General features: G+C 49.7%; 1 protein-coding gene across 8 annotated transcripts in view; it reads right to left on the bottom strand.

Annotated features, from left to right (window-relative positions):
* Nucleotides 1–4249: 4249 nt before the first annotated feature.
* MGRN1 (mahogunin ring finger 1) overlaps nt 4250–25825 on the bottom strand; it is a 150532-nt gene continuing 128956 nt past the window's right edge. Inside the window, exons 10-18 of one of the 8 annotated variants that reach the window (XM_019540034.1) lie at nt 24431–24590; nt 18892–19001; nt 17011–17076; nt 13708–13931; nt 11541–11664; nt 10388–10433; nt 9069–9176; nt 7841–7885; nt 6784–6872 (exon numbers count right to left, since the gene is read on the bottom strand). In XM_019540034.1, coding sequence (XP_019395579.1) covers nt 7845–7885; nt 9069–9176; nt 10388–10433; nt 11541–11664; nt 13708–13931; nt 17011–17076; nt 18892–19001; nt 24431–24590 — 879 coding nt within the window. In that variant the 3' untranslated portion in view covers nt 6784–6872; nt 7841–7844. Of the gene's footprint in view, nt 6873–7840; nt 7886–9068; nt 9177–10387; nt 10434–11540; nt 11665–13707; nt 13932–17010; nt 17077–18891; nt 19002–24430; nt 24591–25825 lie in introns of all 8 variants that reach the window. The other 7 variants (XM_019540037.1, XM_019540030.1, XM_019540031.1 and 4 more) reach the window with 7 other exon arrangements.

Raw genomic sequence — 25825 nt, 5'->3', positions numbered from 1 at the left:
GCGTATGTGCACATGCGTGTAAACGTGCTTCACCCCAGCAGGTAAGCCAGCCGAGAAGGAGCAAGGGGAGAAGAAAAGGCAATGGGGGGGGGTGGGGGGAGGGATTTAGATCAAGGCCCCAGTGGTGAGGGAGGGAGCAAAGCATACGCAGGGGCAGGGGCAAGGGCTGGGGTGACTGGGGCCCCAGCTGGGCTGGGTGGTGGGACAATTGGATCCCGGGCAGCTCATCCAGGGGTGCAGAGGACTCCCACCACTGCACACACCCTGGCGGAGGCCTAGGGCACACATGCCCCCCACCCCCCGATCTGCGTGTGGGGCAGAGGCAGCTGCTACTGCATGCTCCCTGCTGCAGCTGTTCTGAGAGCCACGCGATGCTACGTGCTTCCCTCTGATGGGCGGGCAGGGGCCATGGCACAGCCCAGGTGCAGCAGGCACATAGTGTCACGTTGAGGCCAGGGCAGCTGCCACAGGGAGCACAGTGCAGTGTGCAGCACCAGTTGCCTCCGCCCCATGCACAGATGGGGGGCACATGCTCCTCAGGCCTCTGCCAGGGTGCATGCAACGGTGGGAGCCCCCCGTGCTCCTGGATGAGTTACCCAGGCTCTGTCTCACCACCTGGCCTGGTTGGAGTCCCATTCACCTCAGCCCCTGCCTGTGCCCCGCTCCCTTCCTCACTGGCAGGGTCTCAACCTGCCCCCTCCCTTCCCCCAGCCCCTTCCCCTTCACAGAATAGATTGACATTTGCCTGCTGTGCTGGGCAGCCAGTGATCCCCACACCAGGCTATGATCCTGGCTGCATGTGTGCCCCTCCCCACCCCTGCTGCAGCCACGCAGAGCCCAGGGGGCAGGCTGTGTTGCTACCCATTAGCTCCGGCCTTCCACCACCTATGTTCCCTGGCCCAAGCCATGTGCAGCAGGGGTTCCTGGCCCTGGCCTCGGCCTCCTTTGTGAGGCTGCTAGGGCCTGCTGAGTCATTCCTGCCACACAAGGGCAGAGCAGCCATGTCTGTATCGGGGCCACAGGCTTCCCCACATGTTCCTTTGTGTTTCTATGAGATGACCTTGCAGCCCAGACAGCCCCAAACCCTGCTGAGCTGTGCTCAAGGACCTAGAGCCCAAGAGCAACCTTGGCATGACCAGCCCAGGGTGTAGGAGCCCAGCCACTCTCCACTTTGGTGTCCCAGTGGGGCTGTGAGGCTCACTAACTCCACCTGAAGCCATGGGGGCCCCTGGCCAGAGCAGGGCAAAGTTCTGTCTGAGCTCTGCCCCTGCTGGCACTGCTCAGCGCCAGGCCACTGGAATCTGGGACACCAATGAAAGGGCTCGTTTATTCCAGGCTGTTTCCTCTCCTTTCCCTGATGGTCAGAGGTGCCTGGGACCTTCCAGCTGAGGCACAGGGTGTGCTGGGGCAGCAAGGAATGCAGTAACCAGCAAGAGTGGGCTGCATCCCCACACCCCAGGCCCAGGCTGGCACTGAAGACAACAGCAGGAAGAGGCTGATGTCTAAAGGGAAGGCTGTCTTGCCCCACTCTAGGGGTGCAGGACCAGGGTCTTAGGGAAGCTGGCCCTTTTGCTGCCGCCCCTACCCCAACACTGACCTTGCACCAGTTTTGCTCCCTTGAGCTTAGTGTGCACGTAGGCAAGCTGGGACCTGCCCTGCTGGAGTGAATCCAAAGCTGTGCTGGGTTCCAGTAGCAGCCCCTCCTTTCATTGTCTTGCTGGGTACTGTACAGCGAGGATGGAGCAGGACAGGCTGAACTGCCTGAGGTCAACACAAGGACCAGGACAGCTGAGGTGGATAGCACCATGGCAGCAAGTGCACCAGAACACAGGGCATGCTTGTCCCCAGGGGTCAAGGTGTGCTTGGGAGAAGGGTGCTTGTGGGCTTGGGTGGTAGAAAGTGGGCTCTAAGCCCTAGCCTTGGGTTCCCCTTGATGACCTTGGCCAAGCCCTGGGCCACTGAGAACCTGCTTTTCCTCTCAAGGTAAGTTTTGTCCCTGCATGCACAGGAAAGGGCCTGGTGGGGGTCATGCTAACTCTGTGAGTGTGGTCCTGCTTCCTTTAATGAATGCAGGAGGCAGCACCTCTGCACCCTGCTCACCAGGGCGGCTCCTCAACCTGGTAACACAAGGCAAGGGAGCAGCATTAGGCAGCACTGGCCAAAAGACAGGTTGTGGCCAATGGGTAGGTTTCCTGCAGCCCAGTCTGTCACAAGGCCACCCTGAGTGCCATGGCCATGGAAGTGCTTGGGGCATGCTCTCCACGCAAGGAGGAATTGTGGGAGATACCAACAGGCACCTGGGGTGCTAATGGGATGTGATGACTAGGGCAGCAGTTCTCATCCTTGCTGGACTCAAGGCAACCAATTCCAAACACTAATTTGTGTATTATAGGGCCTCTGCAGAGGGGCCAGGCAGTGGGGCAAGGGAATGGCTAAGCAGGAACAAGCCTGACCCAGCACTTATCTGCTTACTTGCTCACACCTTGCTGCACCTTTCAAAGGACCACACAGCACCCCAAGACACTACAGCACCCTTGTGTTGAGAATCACTGTAGTAGGGGAAGGAGCCTGGTGGACAAGCTCTTCCTTGCAAGAGGTTGTAGAAAGACTGGAGACTTGAGTCTGTACGACTCTTGTTCCACAGTGGATGCTCAAAGAGGCAGTGTTTCCACCAGGCTTCACATTCTCTCTTGGTTCTCTAGCCCACCACATTCCCTCCCACCTCCCTGACCCCCAGGATCTCCCACTGTTGTGACACAACATTGCTCCAGCCTCTCCTGCCCCTCCATTCAACCCCTCACCTTCCATTATTATGAGCTCTCCTCCACTTGCATATGGGTTCTGGCTGCTTTGCCCCAGAAACTTGGAGAGGCTAAAGAAATCAGAAGATAGGAAAGGGCCAAGTGCCCGCTCCTAGTTTAGACCTAACAGGACAGGTTTCTGCACAGGATCTGCAGCCTGGGATGCCAGCAAAGGAGCAGGGAGCCCCTTCACCCCATGGAAATGTGCTTGCCAAGTGCTGCATCCTATTCATGAGATGAACCCAGCCTGAGGCATTATGTCCAAGATTCATGAACTGCTCCACCTGCCCCTCCTCCTGTTGCATCAGCACTGGTGTGCTAGTCCCATGTACTGAGTGTGCCTCATCTCAGGTCCCAATTCTGCCTCACCAGGGTGTCTGGGCCATGCACTGAGCATGTTTATCCCCTGTGCAGTGATCCTACTCCACAGAGAACCAACTAGTCCCAGCTGGTTCTGTTTTTAATGAAGCAACTTTTTTCTCACAGTAGCCCAGCTCTAAGCACCAGTTTGACCTTGAATCCACAGGACAGAGCTGTTTGTCCACCCAGCAGATAGCGTTGGAGCTGCTGCTGTGAGATTCTGCGCTGCTTCTAAAGCCAACACAGACCTCCAGGTTCAGAGGGAGATATAGCATGTCCCAGATCTCAGCACAAAACCAACATTTTGGAACCACCGGGACCTGGCTTGTTCCCAAGCCTTGAGTGTGTGAACATAGTCCTTTACATGTATGCACTGGCCAAGTAGCTTGCCTGCCCTCTGAAAGACCATGGTCCTGCCAGCTCTGTATAGCTCTGTGCTGGCTGGGCAGGGCCAAATGCCCACAAACCACAGCTTCCAGATGTCAGTCCTGATGCCATATTCCAGGGTCTGATCACCTTAAAGAAGCACTTCTTGAGCTCCACCTCACTGCCTGTCAACAGGGCAAACCCAGAGCTTCCCCCACAGGAATAAAAGCCAGTCCAGTAGTCTTTCATGCATGCAGACACTGTGCCCCATGGTGGCCAGGCCCACCACCACATTAGTGCCAACCCAGAGACATAACAGAAAGGCACTGGGAAGTGGTAGAGAGAAACTGAGGCAGGAGCTAGTGTTTGGCTCCAATACATGGGGGATGGGCGGCATTGTGGGCACAGTCTCTGACGTGCAACAGGGACTCTGAAAATATAAAGATAACTTGGGTCCTGACATCCAGGATACTGCAGTGAGGAACTAGGCTGCTCTCCGGTTCCCAGTGGCACTAGGATTCTGCCATTACTGCCAGAGAAGGTGGTGTCAATGCCCTGTGGCTAGCACAGTGAGGGTTCCCTGTTGTGCTGGCACCTCTGTGGGGCATTTCTTTTGCAAGTCTCACAGGCACAAGGTGCTCTGAGCAGTGTTCTGTGGATATGACGGGCTGCCTGCTTTGTATGACACTAGAGAACACCCAATGAAAGCACAACAGAGTGTGTGGCTGCATGGATTTATTACTATAAATATAGAAATAACAGGATCCTGGCTGGCAGAAGCCTGCAGTGCCCCTCTGCCACTGTGGAGATGGGCAGCTCTGTGCTCCGGCTCAGAGGGGCAGCCTTGGCACCATCTCACTGGGAAGGAGGGTGCTGAGACACAGAGGAGGCAGCAAGCAGTGGCCATGTCCACAGGACTGATATGGGCAAGGGGGGACCTGAGGCTGCCCTTGCTCCCACAGCACCCCCAGAACACAGCTGGGCCAACACCAGGTGCAGGGAAGCTCCCCACAGCACAGAAAGCAGGGACAAGGCACACGGCAAGGCCACGGCACTGAGCAACATGATCATCGTGGGTGCAAGGGCACAAACAAGGCTGTGGCACTGGCACACAAACTGGGGAAATGCAGAGGCCCAGCTGCAATCCGCACTAGGCTGCCTCTAGTGCAGGGGCTCCCTCACCCTGCAGGCTGTGATGGCCTCAGTCCCCCAAGCTCCTCTGGCCCAGACTGTGGCCTGGAATCCTCCAGCTCCTGGGCTGCGGCAGGCAGGAAGGCTCCACGTATTCAGGGAGGGAGGAGCAATGGAACCTCACTGCACATCCATGAAGGCTTGGGGCTGATCTCCCACTGCCTCAAAGTAACTGGCTGTGATCCAGCAGCGACAGGAATCCCCTGTGAGGCAGTCAGCCCTGGTGCCTCTGTGGTGCTGGTTTGTGCAGGCCAAGGTACCCTGCCCTCCTATACACGACAGCGCAGGGCCATCCCAACTCCATCACCACGTCTAATGGGAACCTGCTCTTGGAGTCCAACCCAGGCTCTGCCCAGCAACAGCACCCTATTGTGGCAACCCACTGTGTGGCCTGGGGACAAACTGAGGCCTTCAGTGACCTGTATGTAAGGAACCCCCTGCCACAGCCTGAGGCAGCAGGAATGGATGCAGACCTCTATGAGAAGGGTAGGGACACGTATAAGCAGCCAGGGCCCATGAGCCATTGCTCATCATTCACTCCTGGGTCTTCTCCCAGCAGAGTCCATAGCAGAGGGTTCCACTCCTCTGGCCCAGGCACTGGCCCCATACAGCCCAGAACCAAGAATCAGGCTCATCCTCCACTGGGGGACTCTCGGTCTTCTCATTGGAGCTGGGGACGCCAGCACCCCTTGTACTGGGCCCCAGGAACCTGTTACTCACTGCGGGTTTGGCACAACTGTCCAGTCCAGAGCTTTGGCACTAGTCAGGACATTGTGCAGAAGAGCCCAGGGGTCTGTAGCAGCTGGGATTTATGTTTGAGGAGCTCAAAGATTACCGTCCCTAGTTTCAGCACCTGCAGGTGTCTGGCAGAACCCAGCAGGTGCTGACCTTGCCCTGGGGACTCCCTCAAATAACTGCTAACTCTGACCTCTCTCCTTCAGCCCAGCACATCCCCATGTGGTCCCTAAGTGACAAGTTGGCTGCAGAGCTGGGCACTTGCTCAGCCTAGCATCAGCTGTAGCCCAGGGAGGACAAGCTCTGGGACAAGTAGCAGGGTGTAAGGGGAGCTCCATGCTGTGCTACCTGGGGATTCTGGGCCAGGTCATCCACCTGCAAGGGCTGGAATCTTGCTTGCAGTTGGCCAGGACAGACTGACTAGGAGCAGGTTTCCAAAGGGGTGGGTACCACATCCTTAGCAGCACAGCCCAAGCCTCTGTCTCTGAACAGGAAGGAGAAGCCCAGTCATTCAGGTCCTTCCATGTGAGCCCCAGGGAGCGAGCATTAGCTGCAAGGCAGTCAGGAGGCCTTGAGTCTGCCACCACATTCCCTGGGAAGGCATAGAGAAGGGGCAGCAGCCCCTGGAAGAGAAGCTAACCCACTTTTGTTGGGGAGAACAGCTTGGTTTGGGCAAGGGTGGGAGCCAGACAGAAGCAGAGATCAGAGTGTAAGGGAGGAGGTACTGTCCTGTTGCATCATGGAGATGGTAGAAAGCTGATTTTAGGTATGCCAGTGCCACAGCTGAGCTACATACAAAGGAAACAGTGACAGCAAAAGGCTGTGCTCAGTCAGTGTGTGTACAAAATATACAGGTACTGTCCTTCATTTACTGCATTTCATCCCAAACCTACCCCCCTCCCCAACATAAAAACCAACCCCAACCCCCAACGCGCCCCCCCCAGCTCCGCTATGGGGGAATGGTGCCATGATCATCAAAAGGGGGATGTACTTTAACCATGCATGTCCTTAAAAACCCAATCTGTGCAAATGTGTGCCAGTCTGTGAGGGGATCTTCTGATCCCCAGGGAAGTGGGTACTAAGACCCTGAAGCTGCTAGATGCTGGACAGAGGGGAGACACTAGCCTTCAAGTCTCACAGCACTCGCACATTGGTTTAGCACACTGAAGCCAGGATCAGAGCATTGCCTATGTACACTGCTCTGAGCTGGAGCAGGGCAGCTCTCCCCGCAGCTACAGGGACAGAAGAGTTCATGTGTGTGGTCTTGGATCCTGGTAGCCTGGGTAGAGATGACCAGACAGTCTCAGGGAAGGCTTTGCTCGTCTTCCAGGTGCAGATGTGTCTGGTCGAAGAGGAGGGGCTGAGTGGGACTGTTCGCGCCATGGCTTGGAAGGGTCTTGGTAGTGAAATCAGATGACCCTGAATGGAGTGACAAAGAAGTTACAGTCCAGACTAAAGGCTTACCCTCATTGCAGTCACTGCTGCTTCCTGGCCACGAGGGGCAGTTCAGGGTAAGTGGTGCTCTGCAGGACAAAAGGGCTGGAGGGGGCACCTGGGCACAGCTGCTTTCTGGGGGTCTGAGGAAAGCAATCTGCAAACAGGACACTCCTCACAAAGACTCTACCAGGGTTTGGATGCACAATGAACCCCTCTTTCTGGGAAACAAAGTTGAGAGTGGTAGGCTGGGTGGGGCTCACACAGGATTTCAACTCCAATCTCTACAGCTAATCCCCCTACCCCACCCCCCACCAAACTTGGGCAGGTCATGGAGGCAGGGGACCCTGGAGTAGGAACCTGAGCAGAGAAGGGAATGTGCTCAGACATGGGCTCTGCACACAGTCCTGACACAGCAAGCAAAATATGCACATGCCTGGGATCAGACTGCCTATGCCAGTGGTCAGCTCAGTGTCCTGGATGCACATTTTCCTGCCAACCATGTTGGGTTACTGAAAGGTTTAGAACACATGATGCCCAAAGACCTGCTGCAGGATCCCTGCTCCCCAGAGACCCGCAGCTCAGGCTGAATTTACCCCTCTCTTGGGCAAAAAAATAGTGAGACAGTGAGGGGGCCTGAAGAGACATGCTGTAAGCACAGTGATGCTCTGCACCTGGCAGATGGCAGAGGCACAAGCTAGCCTGGAAAGAGCAACACTACAATGCTGGGAGCTGAGTTGAGCTCCAGAATTCAGGACAACTGGCTTGACATGTGCTCACCTCACTGCTCTGGGGCCCCTGTGGGATGAAGTGTCCATCACAGCAGCACACACTGGTGGGGTAGAGAGAAGGGACAACCAGGCTCCAGCCCTGCCAGCATGTCTGCCCTCCCCAAAAGGCTCCTGCTGCCCCATACAATACAGTGGTGCATAACAAAGAATGAGAAGACGTACCAGTTTATTCCTCTATACCAATAGAGCAGGAATCAGGACCCAGTGCTGCCCAAGACAGGAGGGAGAAGGCAGACAGGAAGGAAGGAGACATTAGAGAAGTGCTCAGAACAGACTGCAACTCTACAGGAGAAAATAGGCTGCACAAGTTTCTGGGGCTGAGCTGGGAGCAGCTCAGTACATGGGTGCTGCACAGCCCTGCCCACCAGCACAACCCCACCCCACCGCAACTGCACTCTACAGGGCCACAGTAGAGAAGGGGCAGCACTCAGGCAATCATGAAGAAACAACCTCCTTCCATGGAAGTCAAGTCACTGGTGGAGGACCCTAATGCATGGAGCCCAGAGCCTGCCTGCAGGACAGGCAGAATACTGTCTCCATCCTCCTTGCTACCCATACTTGCCCTAAAAGCTGATCTCCCACTCTAGTAAGAGACAGCCCAGGGGGCAATGCAACAGCCCCCTGGCCGGCCAGCCAGCAATCTCTACTGTTGCATCTCCTTAGCAAAGCAGGTCTGGTCTTTCCCCTCCCTTGGTCACTGGTGTGAAGATCTCAAGCAATGGTATTAGGAGCCTGCATATCTTGCCATGTGCTCCTGTAGGTATGATGAGGGCCTGCTGCTGGGTTCTTCTCCTCAGGGTATGTCACACAGCTGGAGCTGACTGAACATCGTGACCTGTCCAACTGGATGTGGCCATCTTTAGATACGCTACCAGACGTGCCAGTGTTAGTCATATTGACCCATGGATCTAAAAGTGGGCTGCAGGAGGAAGAGGGGAGGTTTCTCACTGGCAGGCATGGGGAGACTGCCATCACATGTGGAATCATGTCATTTAGCAGTGGCTGCAGCCCAAAGAGCAGAAAGGAGAAAGGGTGGCAAGACAGAAGGGATGGGATGGGAAGAGAAAGACAAGAGGGCAAGGGGAAAAAAGAAATGCAAAGAGGGAGGGGACAGTAATGGGAGACAGAAGATGGCAAGCTACCATGTGTTAACCTCCATGTCTAGGGTACCCTATGGACAGCAGCTAGACATGGACCACCAAAGGGAAAGTGAGGGCAGGAGCCTAAGGAGAGTCCTGTCTTTGCTGAATTAACAAGACCACGCTCACTGGGAAGGAGCTACCTGACTAGCGGATCCAGGGCAAGAAGCTGCAGGCATGTTGGCTCTGCCCCGAGTACATTCATGGCACAAAGCCCTCAGCAGTGCAGCCCCTCCAGGCTGGGCAGTTACCTGGCAGGTACACGTCTACTGGAGGGTCACTCTCAGACTGCGTAAGGCTCCTGTGCTCACTGCAGCTGCTCTCCTGCAGGACGTCTTCACCAGAGGGAGGGTGGCTACCTGGATCAGCAGGGAGCATGGAAAGCTCAGTCCTAACATGGCTGCTTCTCTCATGCAGCAGATGGGGGGCAGACAGTAGAGCTCTGCCCTTCCTCCCACCAGGGACAGGCCACTGCCAGAAAAGGTAGAATATGGGGAAACTTCCTTATTGCAACTTCCCCTCACTGAGCTCTTTGGGAAGGGCACTGATCACAACACCAGAGTGAGAGACAGCTCAGTCCCTGCAATGGGATCCCAGCCTGAATCTCCACCCTGGGCCCAGAGTTGTGCTACTGCTGAATGAACGTTGCATATCAGTGCTGGAACGGGAATGAGTTGCTGGGGGAGAACAAACTGCCTTAGCTGGTAGGGAAAACCATCAACATGCTTCACCCCTCTCCTCAAAGGAAGTCATCTTCAAGCTGATCACTACACAGCCCAGGGCAAAAAGGCTATGTACTGCTGCAAAATTGTCCATGGCATTTGGTTTGGGTTTTTTACTGACTCTGAATTTTCCTGCCCATTGTTGGTCAGTATCATCTCCTCCCCTACAGTGTAGGCCAGGAACAAGGAGACAGTGCTAGTTAAGTGGAGGTAAATGTCATGGCTCTCTGCTTTGCACCCATCAGCCTGTCCTGGTCAAAACACTATCTCAGGAAGGGAATTCAGGAGCCATTCCTCCCTGGCTGCCCCCAGTCAGGGAAAAATGGGCATTCTCTACTCTGAGACCAGCAGTTTTAAAACTCATGTTGGAATATTTGTTTTAACAACAGAATCTGAGGAACAAAAAATCCTGGTAGAAGCATTTGTAAAAAATCACCAGACTGAGGATTCTGGCAGAGACCCCATTTCTTTTGTGAAAGCCTGTCAGGCCATTCTAATCCCTGCACTCTGATGTATAGAAGGCTCCGGCTGTGTTTGTGCATAAGCACTAGAGGGCACATGATCCCTACTAGCATCACATAGAGCAGAAATAACAGGCTAGAACACTTCAGGTGCTTTGCCATTTTCCAGCTCTTCCTTCCAAGGGAAAATGGAAATCCTAAACTGTTCCCCTGCAAAGGGATCCCTGCACATGAGAGACTGTAAATCTGGGGAACACACTCCCAGGAGACAGCCTAGGAGCCCTGAGGAACACTTTGCAGACAGAGTAGGAGAAGCCCATGCATAAATTAAAAGAACCAGGACCTCTGGGGGCAGTCACTTCCAGCTTCACACTCCTCTCTGCTTACCTTGCTGCAGAGATGAGGCCTCCTCAATTTCTTCAGCTGTCATGCTCTGTAAAAAGGAAGAGCAAAATTATGTCTGCATGCTAGACTCCTTTGCCCTTGGATTCAATATCCTGTAGTACTGCTCACAGGAGAGCTGTACCTAACATCAGTTAGATACAGCTGATACCCTTATAGAGGATGTCCTAATGATATGCACATTAGCATATCATTGGCTTGGGGAACAAGGGTGTCTATCTCCTTAGGCAGAAAACATCCCTCTGGCAGCAGCAGCAGAGTAACTTCTGGAGGTTCCCCAACATCAAAGATGCTGTAGGGTTCCCAGCATACCCACCCAAGTTCCCATACTCTATATCTACTTCTGAGGAAGGAAGAGGAAGCTTACATAGCCCCTTTGCTAGTGCTGATGGCACTCGCCCTTTGTTGGATTCTCTTGCGGTAGGGCAGGGGGAACCAAGGCTTTTTTGCTATGAGTGAATGTCAGTCTTAATACACACTGGCTACAGCATGAGACACTGGTTGTGCCCAGCTGGGTTTGTGAACAAACCTTGGGAAACAGTTCACCAAGGGGCTAATAACCAGGAGGTGCACTGCACAACAAACTACAAATATTACCAGTGTTAGAAGGTCTCACACACAGTGCCCGGGCCTTTTCATGCCTTTCACTCTGGTAGAAGTGTCCCATGAGAATATTGTTCTTTGTTAACGGGAATAGAAGGAGAGTTTAAAACAATAACACACTTTGCCCTCTCCAATTAACGCTTGTTGCACTATGCAACCCTGGGCTAAGTCATTCTGATCACTCCCATGATCAGGTAACAAGAAGGGCTCCTTCTCGCATAGGCGGCATGGGAAGGTCACAGCACAAAGAGAAGGTTGGCAGAGACCCAGTAGAGTTAACATAGGAAAGGAGTAATGTCCTGTGCTTCTCTGGAAGGTCCCCATCTACACCAACTCCAGCCCCCTTTGCATACATGTACTAAAAGGTTTCATCCAAAGCAGCTGGCTAAGTCCTGGGATTCCTGATGTGCAACTTCCCCAAGCCACTCCCTTGGTCCTAAAATAGAGGAGCAGAGTGGCCCTAACATGTCGCTCTGAGCCTACAGGTCAGGAAGCTGCCAGGACACCTGCAGCAGAGTTTGGAAGGGGGACTTACTTCTGGAGAGCTGCCCTCTCTCAGAACCAGCTCAGCACCACTCAGTGCTGGCTGGGAGTCGGAGTCCTCTGAGAGCTTCTCCTCATCTTCTTCATGGATTGGAGATGAAGGAGATCTTAATGTGCTGGGGAAGAAGATGAGAGAGAGATTCAAGTTGCAAAAAGCTGCAATGCATGTACAGTAAGTTCTAGTCACGTTAAGTGCTTTCCAGCTATGAGACTCAGATACCAGGTACATACAGTACCACAGAAACTGGAGCCACACACTAGGGCAGAGACAAGCAGCCACGTGGTGCACAGACAGGAGGCAAGTGTAATGTATGGCCCCTTGCAGAGAGTTCTAGAAGAGCTTGGCACCCTCCCAGAGGGCCCTATCGCCCAGCTCCAAAGGTTTCATCTGAAGCCTCTGTCAGTGGTCACCTACATGGAATTCAACTCCATTAACTCAAGAGTGATGGGCTCAACACAGCCTACTGGGATGTGGATCTGGGATTTCAAGAGACATCACATCTATTTTTCAGCCCCTTGCAGGCATGTATTTTATGGCACTGCTTTCAACCTGAACCTTCATTTCAGCTAGATAGTTTGGGGCCTGCATGAATTAGCTCTCCCACACCCATCCCACAGCTGCACCGAACTGCCAAGAAATGTACAAATGCATGTCAGCAAAGAATTATGTTCATTCACTTCAAAAGTTCATTAAGGGTGCAAAATCAGGGATACAAAAACAGAGGCCTACTTTGAACAGTAGCCAGGAGCACAATCCCTTTGAATCAGACTTAGCATTTCCTACTATCATCCTGCGATGGTGACACTGATGCAGTAACTGCAACTGCAAGAAACCAGGAAGCACACTCACCAGTTCAATATATTCATGGATGGCTGCTGGGCAAGAGAAAGCTAAAGGAACTCCCCATAGCATCATGTTACGCAGTCAGCAGAGAGACAGAAACACCTGTAGCTATTTACTCTAGAAGTACGTAACTGGATTAATGCCTAAATGACATTATAATGATTTTAAACTCCAGGTCTCAAAACACTTTATAAGGGACGTAAGCAAGAACATGGTGCAGTAATGAGGAGAGTACCATCCAAGGTCTATGTATGGGGTCCCACAGCAAAGAGCATTTGGGAGTCACACAGGCCCTCCTCAAGGATGGCCCAGAAGACAGTGTTTGCAATTTGGGCAGAGTTTGGGAATTTCCTGACTGGGACTTTCTCAGACTTGCAATGCCGGTGTTAACTAACATGGCAGCCTAGAGGCTGGTGTATATGCCACACGGCTTGACTAAGCTGGTCAAAGTAAAGTCTAGAGAAAGTGGAGGTAAAATCCATGCTGTCTCATCTAAATAAGTCTTTTCATATGTTAACCAATCATTTCTGACATGACCCACTTAATTCTCTTTCTGAACAAGAGTGCAGAATTCAGGGATCTAGATTTCTCTTTAGCAGCTGATAAAAACTGTAGAGAAAAGGTCAGGAGTGGTTGGAGCACAGAACTGACAGCCAGGAATGAACTCCTTTGGTCTTGCTCTAACATTGTGTTGCTATATCACCCTGCAGGAGTCACATTTTTTACGCTTGCAGAATAGAGAGACAGCCTCACAAAGGCAAAAAAAAAGTTTTCTTTCTGCATGGATCTGATACTAGAAATTCAGATCTCATCTCCCCTTTACTCCAGAAAGACTTCAGGGAATAGGCAAGAATTAGTAAGTTTATGACATGCAAAACCCAAGTCAAGAATGACCTGGTTAACTTGGAAGGAAATGTTTTTCCAGCTTGCTCAAAATTCTAGATTTCTGTTAACACCTAAGGCCAAATGCCCAATTAACACTTGGGAGAAGAGAACTGCTAGTTAAAGATTCACCTTTCTTCAGTGGAACATGCAACCTCCAAATAAGACCTCCTACAAACACTGTTAAGGTGAAACATGCAAGAAACACCTCAACCCTCCCAGTTTCTTCAAAAATCAATACAACGGGCAACAGAAGGAGCTGCTGTTGTCACACCCACTGCAGCAGAGTTACTGGTGCCATCACCAGAGAGAGACAGAGAAGACAGAGACGTGGGCTTATGCTTGGCCAGTTGAGCCATGGAGGAGACAACAGTTAGGGAATTTGCTGGGAAGCGCCCTATGTAGGTATAGATTCAGTTATTCCTTTGCTGACCTATCTGGAGACTTGCTTCGTTTATTCTTCTGATGACCACTCTCCACAGCTCTGTCAATCCCAACAAGAGGTCGGCCAGATGGGGGCAGCCCATCCACCACGCCGGTGTAGTTGATTTCATCATACAGAGGAGCTGAGGGAATGGACGGTGAGATGGAGCGGAGGCCATTCAAAGCTTCCAGCAGGGAAATGGGCTCATATCCAGGAGGGATGTTGTCAGAATTCTGCAGGTGAGAAAGATAGGGCATGTTAGGTCACACCCCTCAAGCCAAACACTGTGTAAACCCTGTCACCACATAGTTCCACACCCCATTGGCACTGCACTGCTAAAGACCCCCCTGAATTGCTTCCTAAGGCAGCCCATCACCACAGAAACCACTCCAAAGCAAGCCTCAGCCATTCCTCCTGGAATGGCTTCACACTGTTAGGATAATTACAGTATACTTCAAGTAAGTTCAAGATCAATTCCCCAAACAGTGCTCAGAAAAGAGCCAAGTCACCATCTCACTGAGACTGAAACTTGTTACCTTTATGAATAGTGCTTGTCACCTCTATGGCCATTTCAGCAACCAAGCAGGAGCTCCACAGGGAGGACTGAGAGAAAGCAGGGCTTTGCAGAGCTATTGCAAACTATGCTGCCTTCTGTGTAAAGTAAGCTCTAGGTTTCCTTAACAGTTAAAGGGATACTTTGACTTAAAGGAAAACCCCTTCTGTCTTGAAGTTTTGTGAACATGACTGTTCTAGATAGCAGCCAAGGTCCTTGCAGAGTAGGATGAGAGCAGATATAAGGTCTTACCATTTTTTTCCTTTGTACACTGACAGTCCTTTCTGCTGTTTCTCTCACTCAGTTCTCTCCGTCTGGGTGAGTCTTTCCATGCAATGTTTTTTGGTTTTGGTTTTTAAATTATGAAAACAATTGTAAAACCACATACATTGGCAGGAGCCTGGGGAACAGTGCAAGCTATGGAACGATTTTCAAGTCCCTGTTTTTCCCCTTCAACTGACTGGATTTCAAAAGTTAAAGATGCCTGTGTAACAGGGCACACAGCTCAGCACCTGTTACAGATAGGAGAGCTTCACTTGACACCTGTCGGAGGGAGAAAACTTACCTGTATGTGAAAGGCAAATTAAAAGAACAGGGCTGCACAGGCCATCAGGATCCCAGGTGTCATTGCTTGCCTCTTGCACTGCCAGCAGTGGGGAAATGTGGGAGCATTCTTATTGGTTCTGGGAGGAAACCCAGGAGTTAAAACCCAAGTTGGGCCAGAGGGTCAGTTACCCTGGAGAGGGGATGCACTGGAGAGAAGAAGCTTCTGCAAGCTGTGCAGAGGCATGGCAGCTTAACTGGTACAAAGACCAGGAGACAGCCTGGAAGCCAAACCAAAGGGGATACACGTAGCTCAGACGACGGGATGACACAAGGATCCTCAGTTCGCTGACCCTCAGGAAAAAAACCCAAGTAGGCTGGACTCACCAGTGACTGCCATTCCCTCACACGAACGAAGGATCCTTGCATTGTCCCATCACCTGAGGTATGTGTATCCCCTTGTCTCCTGGTCCTTATATTGGTAAATCCAGTTAAGCTGTCATGCCACCATGTGGCTTGCACGAACTTCTGCTCTCCAGTGCATCCCCTATCTGGGGTAACTGACTCTGTGGTCCAACTAAGGTTTTAACTTCCAGGGTTCCTCCCAGAACCAACAAGAACTGGTACCATTCCCACATGTTTCCTCACCGCCGGCAGTGCAAGAGGCAATCAATGACACCTTGGATCCTGATGGCACATGCAGCCCCATTCTTTTAATTTGCCTTTCATATGCAGGTAAGTTTTCTCCCTTCAACAGATGTTGGGTGAAGCCTCCTAATTGTAACAGGCACGGAGGTGCATGCCCTGTTACAATGGCCCTTCAAAAGCAGTTAAACCCCTGTTAATTTAACCAAATTATTGATAATTATCATCAAGGCCCGATGAGCTCAGTCACTTACTCTGTAACAGAGGGCCCTTGGGTTTTGCAGCCATCCAATAAATTTCACTAGGTTAAGCAAAAGTGCAAACAATACACTCAGTTTAGCATCTCTTCTGGAACTGACCGAGATGCTTCAGCTGTTTTATTTTGTGCTGCATATCTGTGCCAAGATTTCTGTACTGAAAAAGATAAGCAGTGTGCAGGGTTTGGAAGGAGGGGGCTGTGCATGTGTTGGAAGTCATGGTAGCAAGGTCCAGAAATTAATGCAACAGGTGAGTGAGTCCTCTTCTTAGCCTTAAGACTAAACCAAAAAAAATCAGCAGCAAAGACAAAAGCTCACTACAAAAGTAATATATTTTGAAGGACTCGAGCAGTGTGGTATAGGACTGTACTTAGACCTTTAAAAGTTTACATGTTACATAGATGCATAATAGGTGGAATAGGACCTAGCCCACTGTTTCAAGGGACAGAAATGCTAAGAATATAGTAACCAACAGGTTTTCTTCCCAGCACTAACTGAGGCAAATTTTACAGCCAGCAGCTACCAGGGTCTTGAGAATGTGTTATGGAAACTTAAAAATGTCTTTAAGAAATGACACTCTCTTGATGGACACATACCACAATGCTGTCCCCAGGTCTGAGCTCACAAAACTTGGTAAGTATTTACTTTGGTTGGTTTATAAGATGCAAATGTACCCTGCCTTCTACTTGAACCTTATTCTGCTGACAGCATCTCTATAGACCAGCCTGTTTTGTTTGCAGATTTCTTTTTAGATAACTCATAAAAGCAAACTGATTTTTATTGCACCTAAGATTTGACTTGTCTCTGCCTACTACCAGTCTTGACACCTCAGAGCATGAGGTGAGCATTTATAGAAATAAATGCACAAGCAAAACCTCCAAAGAGGTCAGACAAATGTGGACATACTTTACCAAATGATCTCATGGGAGGAATACCAGCTTACCCACAGTCCTAAGGAGCCAGGAAAATAAGCAAAAAGGGAGACCCAGGACAGGACTGGGGGCTGTGCGCCAATCTCAGTGACTGTGACTTCCGGCAAATCTCTTAAACTTCTCTATACCTTAGTTTATCAAAAAGAGGATACTGATCATTCCCTCTGGTAGAGCAGGTGAGGGTTAGTGAGCATCTGTGAGGGGGTGAGAGTACTACTGTAACTAACATGGAGCCAGTGGTTGGAGTGTTTACACTTTATGCAGGAAGAGTAAGTTAAGCCTAGAGCATTAGCAAGCCCTCATATATAAAATGGTTTCACATGCTAGTGAGACTTCTGGTGAGTAATTACTGTAGTAACCAAATGTGACCAAGTCCACTTACTGTTTCTCTTTTAGGTTTCTTGCTGGGCTGGGTGACAGTGTTCACTTTGGGATTTTTAAAGGGACACTGTCAAGAAAAAATCATATCGTAAACAAGGATTTTCCTTTCTTGTACCACTAAGACCTGAGATCGTGCTCATGAATCTGACCAGCTTGTTCTTGGTGATACTACTTGTTATCTTCTTACACTGCTCTCAGCTTCAGCAGGGACTCTTAATGGGTCAGTTTCATGTCCCATTTCTCAGTCCTACCCAAGACTGCTGGTTGATTACACCACAGGGGAAGGGGGAATAAAACTGGTTTTAACTGAACTGTTTAAGAATACCATGAATACAACCTCCTGTTCCCACCAAATAACAGTCACATCACAAATCCCAAGTTCTGGGGCCAGACTACTTAGCATTTGCAAAAAAAGTAGCATCCAAACAAAACAGATCTCTTTGTCTTCCCACCCCTTTTTCCAGTAAAGCCCTGGAACATGACTGCAGATCAGAAATCAGTTCTGGGGCAGTTTTAAAGGTGAAATTTGCCCAGCTCAGCTAGGCCAGGGAGGTACCAGGTCCAATACATTCCTTCTGGCATCTACTCGTCTAGAGTGACTTTCCTTGCATATCCCTAAGTCAAGAGAGTTTTCAAAACGATAATCCAGGCCTGGAGGGCAGAGTGCTCCCAACCAGTCAAGAAGGTGTATCTGGCTTGCTTTTAAACCTAACTGCTGGGCAGCAAATAGGGCCAGCATTCAGGGCTGGAGCCAACAAAGAAAGCAGGCAGGATGGTAAGAATGGTTTATACATTAAAAGACACCAGTATCTTGGGGCTGAGCAATAAATCTGTATCACTGAACTAGGGGCAGTAGAGCAAATTCCAAACCCTGAACAATGTCCTAGGAACGTCTCACCTATAGCTCATTCCTGATGGAGGCCGTTCATCAAGTTAATGGTGCTATGTTTGAAGGACACATGATGGCACTGGGCACCCTAGTTCCAGCAGATATCATCTGTTCCTCTGTACGGCCCTGTGCAGAGGAACTAGTTGGGATTTAAAGTACTAACCCTTCAGACATTCTCCCTGGCTTCAAAGCAGGGTTGACTTTTAAGTCAGATTCAGCTCTGTGGGCTGAGGACAAAGGAAGGTTTATATCCTCAGATCTGGATTTCTCCACTCTTCCCTACTACCCAGAGCAAGGAGGATGGTGGAAGCCCTCTTCATTTGGAGAGCAGATTTAAGTCAACTGTTCTTTTACGCACACTCTGGGAATTGGCTGTATGATCTCTTGTTCAGGGATATAGCAGGGCTCACTCTGCTGGCTGCTGTACCATAGGCCCACTGCTCACTCACAGAGAGCTTGCTCTAATGGGGTTTCCAGCTAGCATGCCCACATCTTAGTTGAACACCAGAGCATTTCATTAAAATACACTTTTAAGTATAATTTTCCATGATCTCAGGCTTTAACCAGCCATTCTCCTGCCCTGCTGTACCATTGTTCTCCAGGGCTGAGCAGAACCTTCTCCTTGCTAAGGCACCTGTTGGGATTTTTCTTCCTCTAGATCTGGTGGCTAAGAAGGAAAGGAGAACCAACCAGAACCAGATTTGTAATCCTGTGGCTGGCCCAATTTCACCATACATAAAGTATGTGGCAGGGGAGAGGGCTCCCAAGGAAAGTGGTCAATGGCAGGAGAAACAAATACTCAAGTCTGAGATTACTCTAAGTAGAAAGGCCTCCCTCCCAGAAATTTGGCTCAGCCTCAGTGAAGGACATCCATCAATGGGCCAAACCAGTCAAGATGGAACCTGGGAATGGGTAAGAGAGGTGGACAACACAATTTCCGGTTCCTTGCCAAGATGATCACAGGCACTGGGTACAGGGTTGCAAGTTACTTACAGAGTGTTCATCATGGTCCATGGTTTGGGCGAGGACAGGGCTGAATGAGACAGGTGATAAAGCCCCAGGCTTCTTCCTCACAGCTCGGATCTGCAGCAGGGCACGGAAGGCTAAGAGGGAACATCATACAGGTGACTATACCAGTAGCAAAGGGATGTAGACCCAGGGAACAGGGACAATGGCAACTTCCGGTTACAGCCACACCTGCTTTCTTTTGCACCCCTGCCTGCCCTCTCCCAACAAGTCAGTACCCACGGTAGTTGGCCCATTTGCCCTACCCTAGTTATACCACTGGCTACATAAACTACACTGCCACAGCAATGTCACAGGGTCAGGTCACAGCCACTCAGTAAGGGACCTTGGTCAGATGCCCTGTCAGCAAGAAGAGTTAATCAAATTAGGACCCAGAGAGCAGGGCCCGTAGACATTCTTAAATCAAACTCTGGCAACTGAACTGGAAGCCAAATGCTGCTGTAAGAATGAGAGACAGGAATAATATTTTGATGGAGACAGAACCTAGCTACAAGGAGTGACTATGTAGTCCCATCCCCTGTCCTGGAAGCCACCTTGTGGACAAAAACTGAGCTTCACATCAATAGAAAGTTCTACTGTATCTGAAAACAGCCATACCAAAGGCTGCCAGGGCTGGCTGTGTCAATCAGCGAAGGTGCATCTGTGCAGCACAAGGCAGTGCCAATATAGGGATGCTCTGAAATAGCTGTCAAGGAAAACTAACTAGTGTGAAAGTAGACTACACCCATGCCTGTACTGCTTCTGGTTCTAAAGCTAGTGCCTGCAGAGTCAGCTTAGGATGCCTGCACAGTGCTTCTGTGACATATAGCATAAGTATTTTTGAGTCTGAGCTCACTTAATCAGATGCTATATGTCTTCAAGGTGCAAATCTATCCTGCCTTCTGTCTGACTTCAGGCTAATGTGGCTAACAACCTCTTTCAGGTAGGTTCCCGAGCGCTAGTGAGATGCCTAGCTGGAGGACAGGAGGTGTTATATGTTATTAGTTACCATACATTGTGCTGATCCCCACAGAAATGCATGGACAAAGACACAGCTACAAGGAACAAATGCCTTGGAGTAACACAGCAAGGTTACAGAGGGGTGAGAGAATGCCATCAGGCAGGCAAGTTGTCATGCTTATTGCTGCATTAGTGCTGGGAGATGTAAGGGTGAGGCCAGCCTTGAGGCTGCTTACTGAGAAGTAGGAAGGAAAGCAGGCAAGACCCTAGCAGATCCTCTACCAGACCTTTGGCAGCCCACTAGCAGCTGGACCATCAGTCTTCAGGGCAAGGAGATCTGCAGCCCATTGCAACTTATTCTGTGAAACCTGCAGATGATTTTGCTCCTCGCATTGGATCTCAGTGCCAGGTAGGGGTGTGTGTGTGTGTGGGGGGGGTGTCTCACACTGTGTCAGTGTGGTATTTCTAGTAATAACTGCATTAAAGAGTGAACAGGTCACAAGTTGGAGGGGAGAACAGGCACAATGACAGACCCCAATCAAGAAATCTGTGAGATGGTCTGAGTCAGGTCCTGTTTCATCCCTACACACAAGACTCTCAGTGGCTAAATTCCCTTTTTTTTTATTTCAACGAAGAGAACATCCCTTGTACAGGTCCAGTTAGAGCTGTGTAGAGCCACCCAAAATTAATGGGGTGTGTACGCACTCTGATGGCTCCCCTAGAGTGGCTCCTGTCTATTGTTAAAATTTCTGGTGACAGAAGCAGCCTAATGAAGACAAAGACTAAGAACAGCCCAGCCATATGTTTTCGTACTCCATTCAGCTGCTAGAAGAGCCAGTACAGGAAGCGTGATGTCCATACCGATTCTGTATTCCCCAAGAAGCACATCTTTGGCAAGCCTGATACTATGGGTCCTTTCTCTGGCAAATCCACCTCTCTTCTTAGCATTTACAGGTAAGCTAACAGCACCAAATTTATGTTCAGGAAGAGCTGGTAGCTCATAGTTGAGGTTGCCTGACACTTTCCATTACAAAATCCTGATTTTGTTTATTTATAAATTTTGCCAACTTTTAACTGCTCAGGCTGAGATTTCCCAGGCCATCTGCCTCAGACAAACTCTCTCTGGCAAGTTTAGGAAAAATTATTATTCAGTTAGCTGTAAGGTTATGTTTATGGCAAGATATATTATTTCTCCATTTTACAAATTCCTACAACTGTTTTGTTGAGAAGCTCTAGTGTCTTTATGCTTTGGACCAGGAACTTAACATTTAGTAAGTGTGTTGTTCCATCAGGGATGGGCTTTTTCTCATCCAATAAAAGCTCTCTCAAATTTGGTCAAGGTGCAAACTTCTAAAAAAAAAAAAATCACACCATTGTATGGTCAAGATAGTCTTGTTAAAGGCTTGCCACTAAGTTCTGTCTGTACTGCTCCATCCCCTACATGCAGACTAGCCTGAGCACATGTCAATCTCGCAAAGCACCTTTGTGTTAACTAGAATGCACATCTCCATCCCCAGACAGCAAACAAGCATGCTCCAGTCCAGTATTGCTGGGTATTAAGCAGGTCTTAGATACTGCCCCTCCTGACAGTCAGAGTCTACTCCAGCATTGGGTGTTAGAAGAGAGATTAATGCTACATACAGGTCTTGGGCTTTCAGTGTTCCCCCTCCTGACATGCCAGTAGTGAAGAGGTGCAGGAAGAGGAAGCGGCACCCTAATTCACATATCAAATTATGAGGAGTGGGGCAGGTCAGGCACAAGGAGTGAGATGGACAACAGGATCAGTAATAGATGAAGAGTATAATGGGGGAAAGAACAAGAGGAGAAGCAACAGACACAGTGGCCAAGACAGACAAAAATGAGTTGTTATGATATTATGGGACACTCTGCTCTGCCACCTGCAATTGAACCCAAGTCCCGAGTCTCTATGTTCACATTCCTTTCCTGATAGCAAACAGCTCTGAAATCTATCAGCAAAGCATGTCACATACCCAGTCTAGTGGCTTGTCCACAGAGAGGATAACAGACTACCAGTGCTCCCAGTTACTCAACTGGTCTGTGCTACTGATCTAAAGGGTACAAACCTGTGGGTGACCAATACCAGGACTGGCACAGTTCCAGGTGATGCAATGCTTCTGGTTTTAATGCTTAAAAAGCATAGAAAAACAATTTTTAAAAAGAACCAAGCACTACACTATAGTTAAAGAGTGGTAATGTTACCAAGTCAGGGACACAAGTTTTAAGAAACACCAGAATTAATGCTGCCAGTATAACTTCATTTCAACTCCTTTATGCACATGCATTATGACAGTTTAATTACATGATTAGATACTATTTTTTCCAAGGGATTTTTTTCAAGATCCATCCATCCTGTTAAAGTGACCCAAAAACCAAGAAATAACTAGGATTATTCTTGCTTCCTTACTTCACCAAGGAAAGGCTTGAAAGATTTTTGTAGTGTGTAGGAAGAAAATGATATGAAGTCATTTTAGATCCTGCTAGTGGCACTCATTGCTTTCTCATCTTTAGAAGTCTCTAGACAGAGATTAAACACCTCATCAAGGACCAGGGTCCCAAAACAGCATTAACTGCAGATCAGCTGTTGCTCAACCGTGAGGGGCTGGACAGAAAGCCTACCCACTTTGGGAAGGAACAGAGAGGGTCCAAAAAAAGAAGGGCAGGCCATTCCCAAAACAGGAGGGTGGGCCTCCCCTTCCCAAGTGCTGGGTGGCCCCAGATTCAGTCACTCTCCCCAAATTGGATACAAAGAATTGCCACCTCAAGGCCCGCTGCCCAAAGCAGAGCAACCCCAACAGGTATGTCAACCGAGCAACAGTTGTATGCATTGAGAGGGGAACCCCAAGCCATTTCGAGTGGGTGTACCAGTATCTACAAGAATACAAACCCTGAGGAAGTGGTGGCCCCCTACAGGACAGAAGTGATGGTATGTGGGAGAACCCTAATTGGGGAAGTGGACACCGGAGCCAGTGTGTCATAACCATCAGTCAGCACAAAAATATATGAAGCTAGGCCTTGCATGGCTATATATATTTTAGTTAGCACAAGTTATTTTGGATCTGACTGCACCTCTGTGGCTTGCTGTTAGAGGACTCTGTAGTGGTATAACACATGCCAAAGAGCTGAAATCCAAAAATGAGAAAGGAAGTGATGTTCAGTACAACCCCAGCTAGCACAAGAAAAGACAGAAACTGGTTTAAAAGCTTTGAACTCCTCAGAGGAACAAATGCTGCGGGAAGGCTCTAGAAGCCACAGAAGAGGCCCTGCTTGTACTCCAGTGTAAAGAAATATAACTTCACCTGATTGGCTTGCAGCAGAAGGACATTATCTGCCACCATCCTATTCCTGCAAACTGCTGACATATTAACAGGGCACTTAGATGGAAACAAGGCAGCAAATACTCTACTTCTGCATCAACCTTTTTTTTTCATTTAAAAGGCTCTGAATTAGCAGATGTGGAAAGAGTTTAACACATCTATATGCCAGACTAAAAGCCATTTGGTAACAGAAGTTGAGCAAACCATGGGCTTGCAAGAGCTTCATTGATTTAATATAACGCAAATGAGTTAACTGACATTCAAGAGTGACAGGAGCCAGTTTACTTAGTGAGGAACTGTGCTGCTCATATAAAAGATATGCCCACCCTGGGATAGGAACCTCTTCAGTCTAGCAGAAGAGGTTCTTATCCCAGGTAATCAACATTTCACTCTTCTAAATGCTGACCATATTTCAGAGTTGTGAAGGTTGTGGGGGTGGGGTCCTCAATTACATTACATTGTCATCACATGGTAACACCTGGATCTTCAACCCTCAAAAAGACAGTTAAGCAAAGTGGCTTAGCGCAGAGCAGGTCCCTACTGCTCCCTTGCCTAAAAAGGGGAGAGGGCAACTAAACTTAACTTGGAATCAGGATTTCTTCACAACAGACACTACTGACTTCTCCTTCCGAACCAGCATAGATACTTTTTGTCTACAAATCAGATTCAGGTTAATAGCTAGGTAATGGAAATGACCACATCTATCCCTTGGAGCCTGGAGTCTGGAATTCTTTTAATGCTACATTTATTGTCTTCAGAAACCCAATTCCAAGTGTACTGTCCCAAATGGATTAGCTAGAGAGGGTAGCTGTTCTGTACTGAGAGCAGTGCAGGATGGGGAAAGAAACCGTAGCAAACAAGGTGCCTCTGCGGATGCTATTACTTAGGAGATACTGACCATCTAAAGTACGCCAGAATGTAGGGAAGGCCAGAAACGGACAGAGCCCCTTACCTAGGTCACACCTATGATTACTAGCATACTAAAACTTGGGTTTGTTTTTGTTGATGCCAGGATTCCAAGTGCTAATCCAGCTTTGTGCATCTGCTCTTCCACCCCCCACTAACTGGGCAGAAGGGAAGAGGTGCTGATTACCAGTTACCAGACTCGATGCCCAAGATTCTTGTGTTGCTGGACCCTGGGACCACCCCTGTCCAAGTGAGCTAGGATTCTGTACTCAAACTAGGAGGCTACTGGCTGCTGACATGTGTGCTCCTCTATAGGGCATACTCACGCAGCCGGCAGATAGGGCAGTTGTTGGCCTGGTAGCGCAGGGTGTCAGCACAGGAATTACACAAGCACAGGTGCCTGCACGGCAGGATGAGGGTGTCTCGCAGGTCAGACAGGCACACAACACACTCATTGCTGTTGTCACTGTTCTCATCATCAGAAGGCTGCAAGAGAGTTAAGAAACTATTATATAAATACAACTGCCAGGTATCCAAAAGAAAACACTGCAGCCCAGTGAGACACTTTCTGCCTAAATGCAGCTCATTCTCAACAGGTAATGGGGCTGCATGGATTTGCCCAGGTCTGCAGTGTTCAGTCAGACAGGGATCTCCCAGGGAAAGCACAACCCCAGAAGGCATCCGGCTGATGCAGCTGGCTCCTATGCCTTCCCACCTTGCCTGCTTTAACAGCACCAGGGCTAGGACAGGAAATCATGGAGCTGTACTTGGATCTCAGGTCTTAGCTTCTCCTTCCTCCCTTCTCCTGAGCTGCAGAATGAGAGGAGCACCCTTTCACTAGGAGCTTCCCCAGGCTCAGTTGAGTGCCTGTCAAGTCTTTTCCTTCATGGGGCTTCCAGAGCCCAGCAGGGAAGGGACAAGAGCTGATCAGCAAGGATCTGGGTTTTCCATTTGCCATGGAAAAATGCAGACTTTCTCCTCTAAAGGAAAAAAACCTGGGAAACTGTGGGTTTCCCTTTTCAGGCTGGAAGAGTTCCAGCCTGCTAGAGGCTGCCACATGCGAGTATGCACATGCATGTGGCAGCCAGGCAACAGTGGAGAGCAGCTCCTGCAGCTCCCTCCAGGTAAGTCTATATGGGGGGGCAAGAGGGGGGCATAGGCCATGCATTGGAGGGGCAATACGTGCCCCCCCCCAATTTCTGCACCCACAGTGGGGCAAGGGACTGCAGCTGGGCCAGGCCAGCTCCAGACAGGAGCTGCTTCTGCAGCCCAGCAAATGAGACCTGGCACAGAAGGGAGTTTGCCAAGGCGAGGTGCCCCCTGCCTGCCCAGCAGCAGCAGGGACACAACTCCACGTCACTGCCGCACCTCACCTTGGGGGCCATGGCAGCGCAGCGCTCCAAAGGGGGAACCACTCCTCCCAGCCATTACAGTGCCTTCTGCTGGAGCCTAAGGGGATTCTTCAGACTCATCCAGCTCCCCCTGTTGGAGCTGCATACACCCCTACTGCAGTGATTCTCAATTAGGGTTCCACAGCACCCTGGGGTGCCTTGAAATCCTTTCAAGGGTGCTGCATTATGTTAGCAGTTTGGTGCGTAAATATGATTCACCAGATAAACACAGAAATTGCAAAAAGGAATCCATAGTGTTAAAACATCTTGCCCTGTTGTGGTCTTTCTGAGTTCTTAACACCAGAAAAATTGCTCTATTATTTTTCCACA

The sequence above is a fragment of the Crocodylus porosus genome, unplaced genomic scaffold, assembly GCF_001723895.1.
Source record: "Crocodylus porosus isolate Cpor-Errol unplaced genomic scaffold, CroPor_comp1, whole genome shotgun sequence".
Classification (NCBI taxonomy): Eukaryota; Metazoa; Chordata; order Crocodylia; family Crocodylidae; genus Crocodylus; species Crocodylus porosus.
This window is presented reverse-complemented; position numbering and strand designations above follow the sequence as displayed.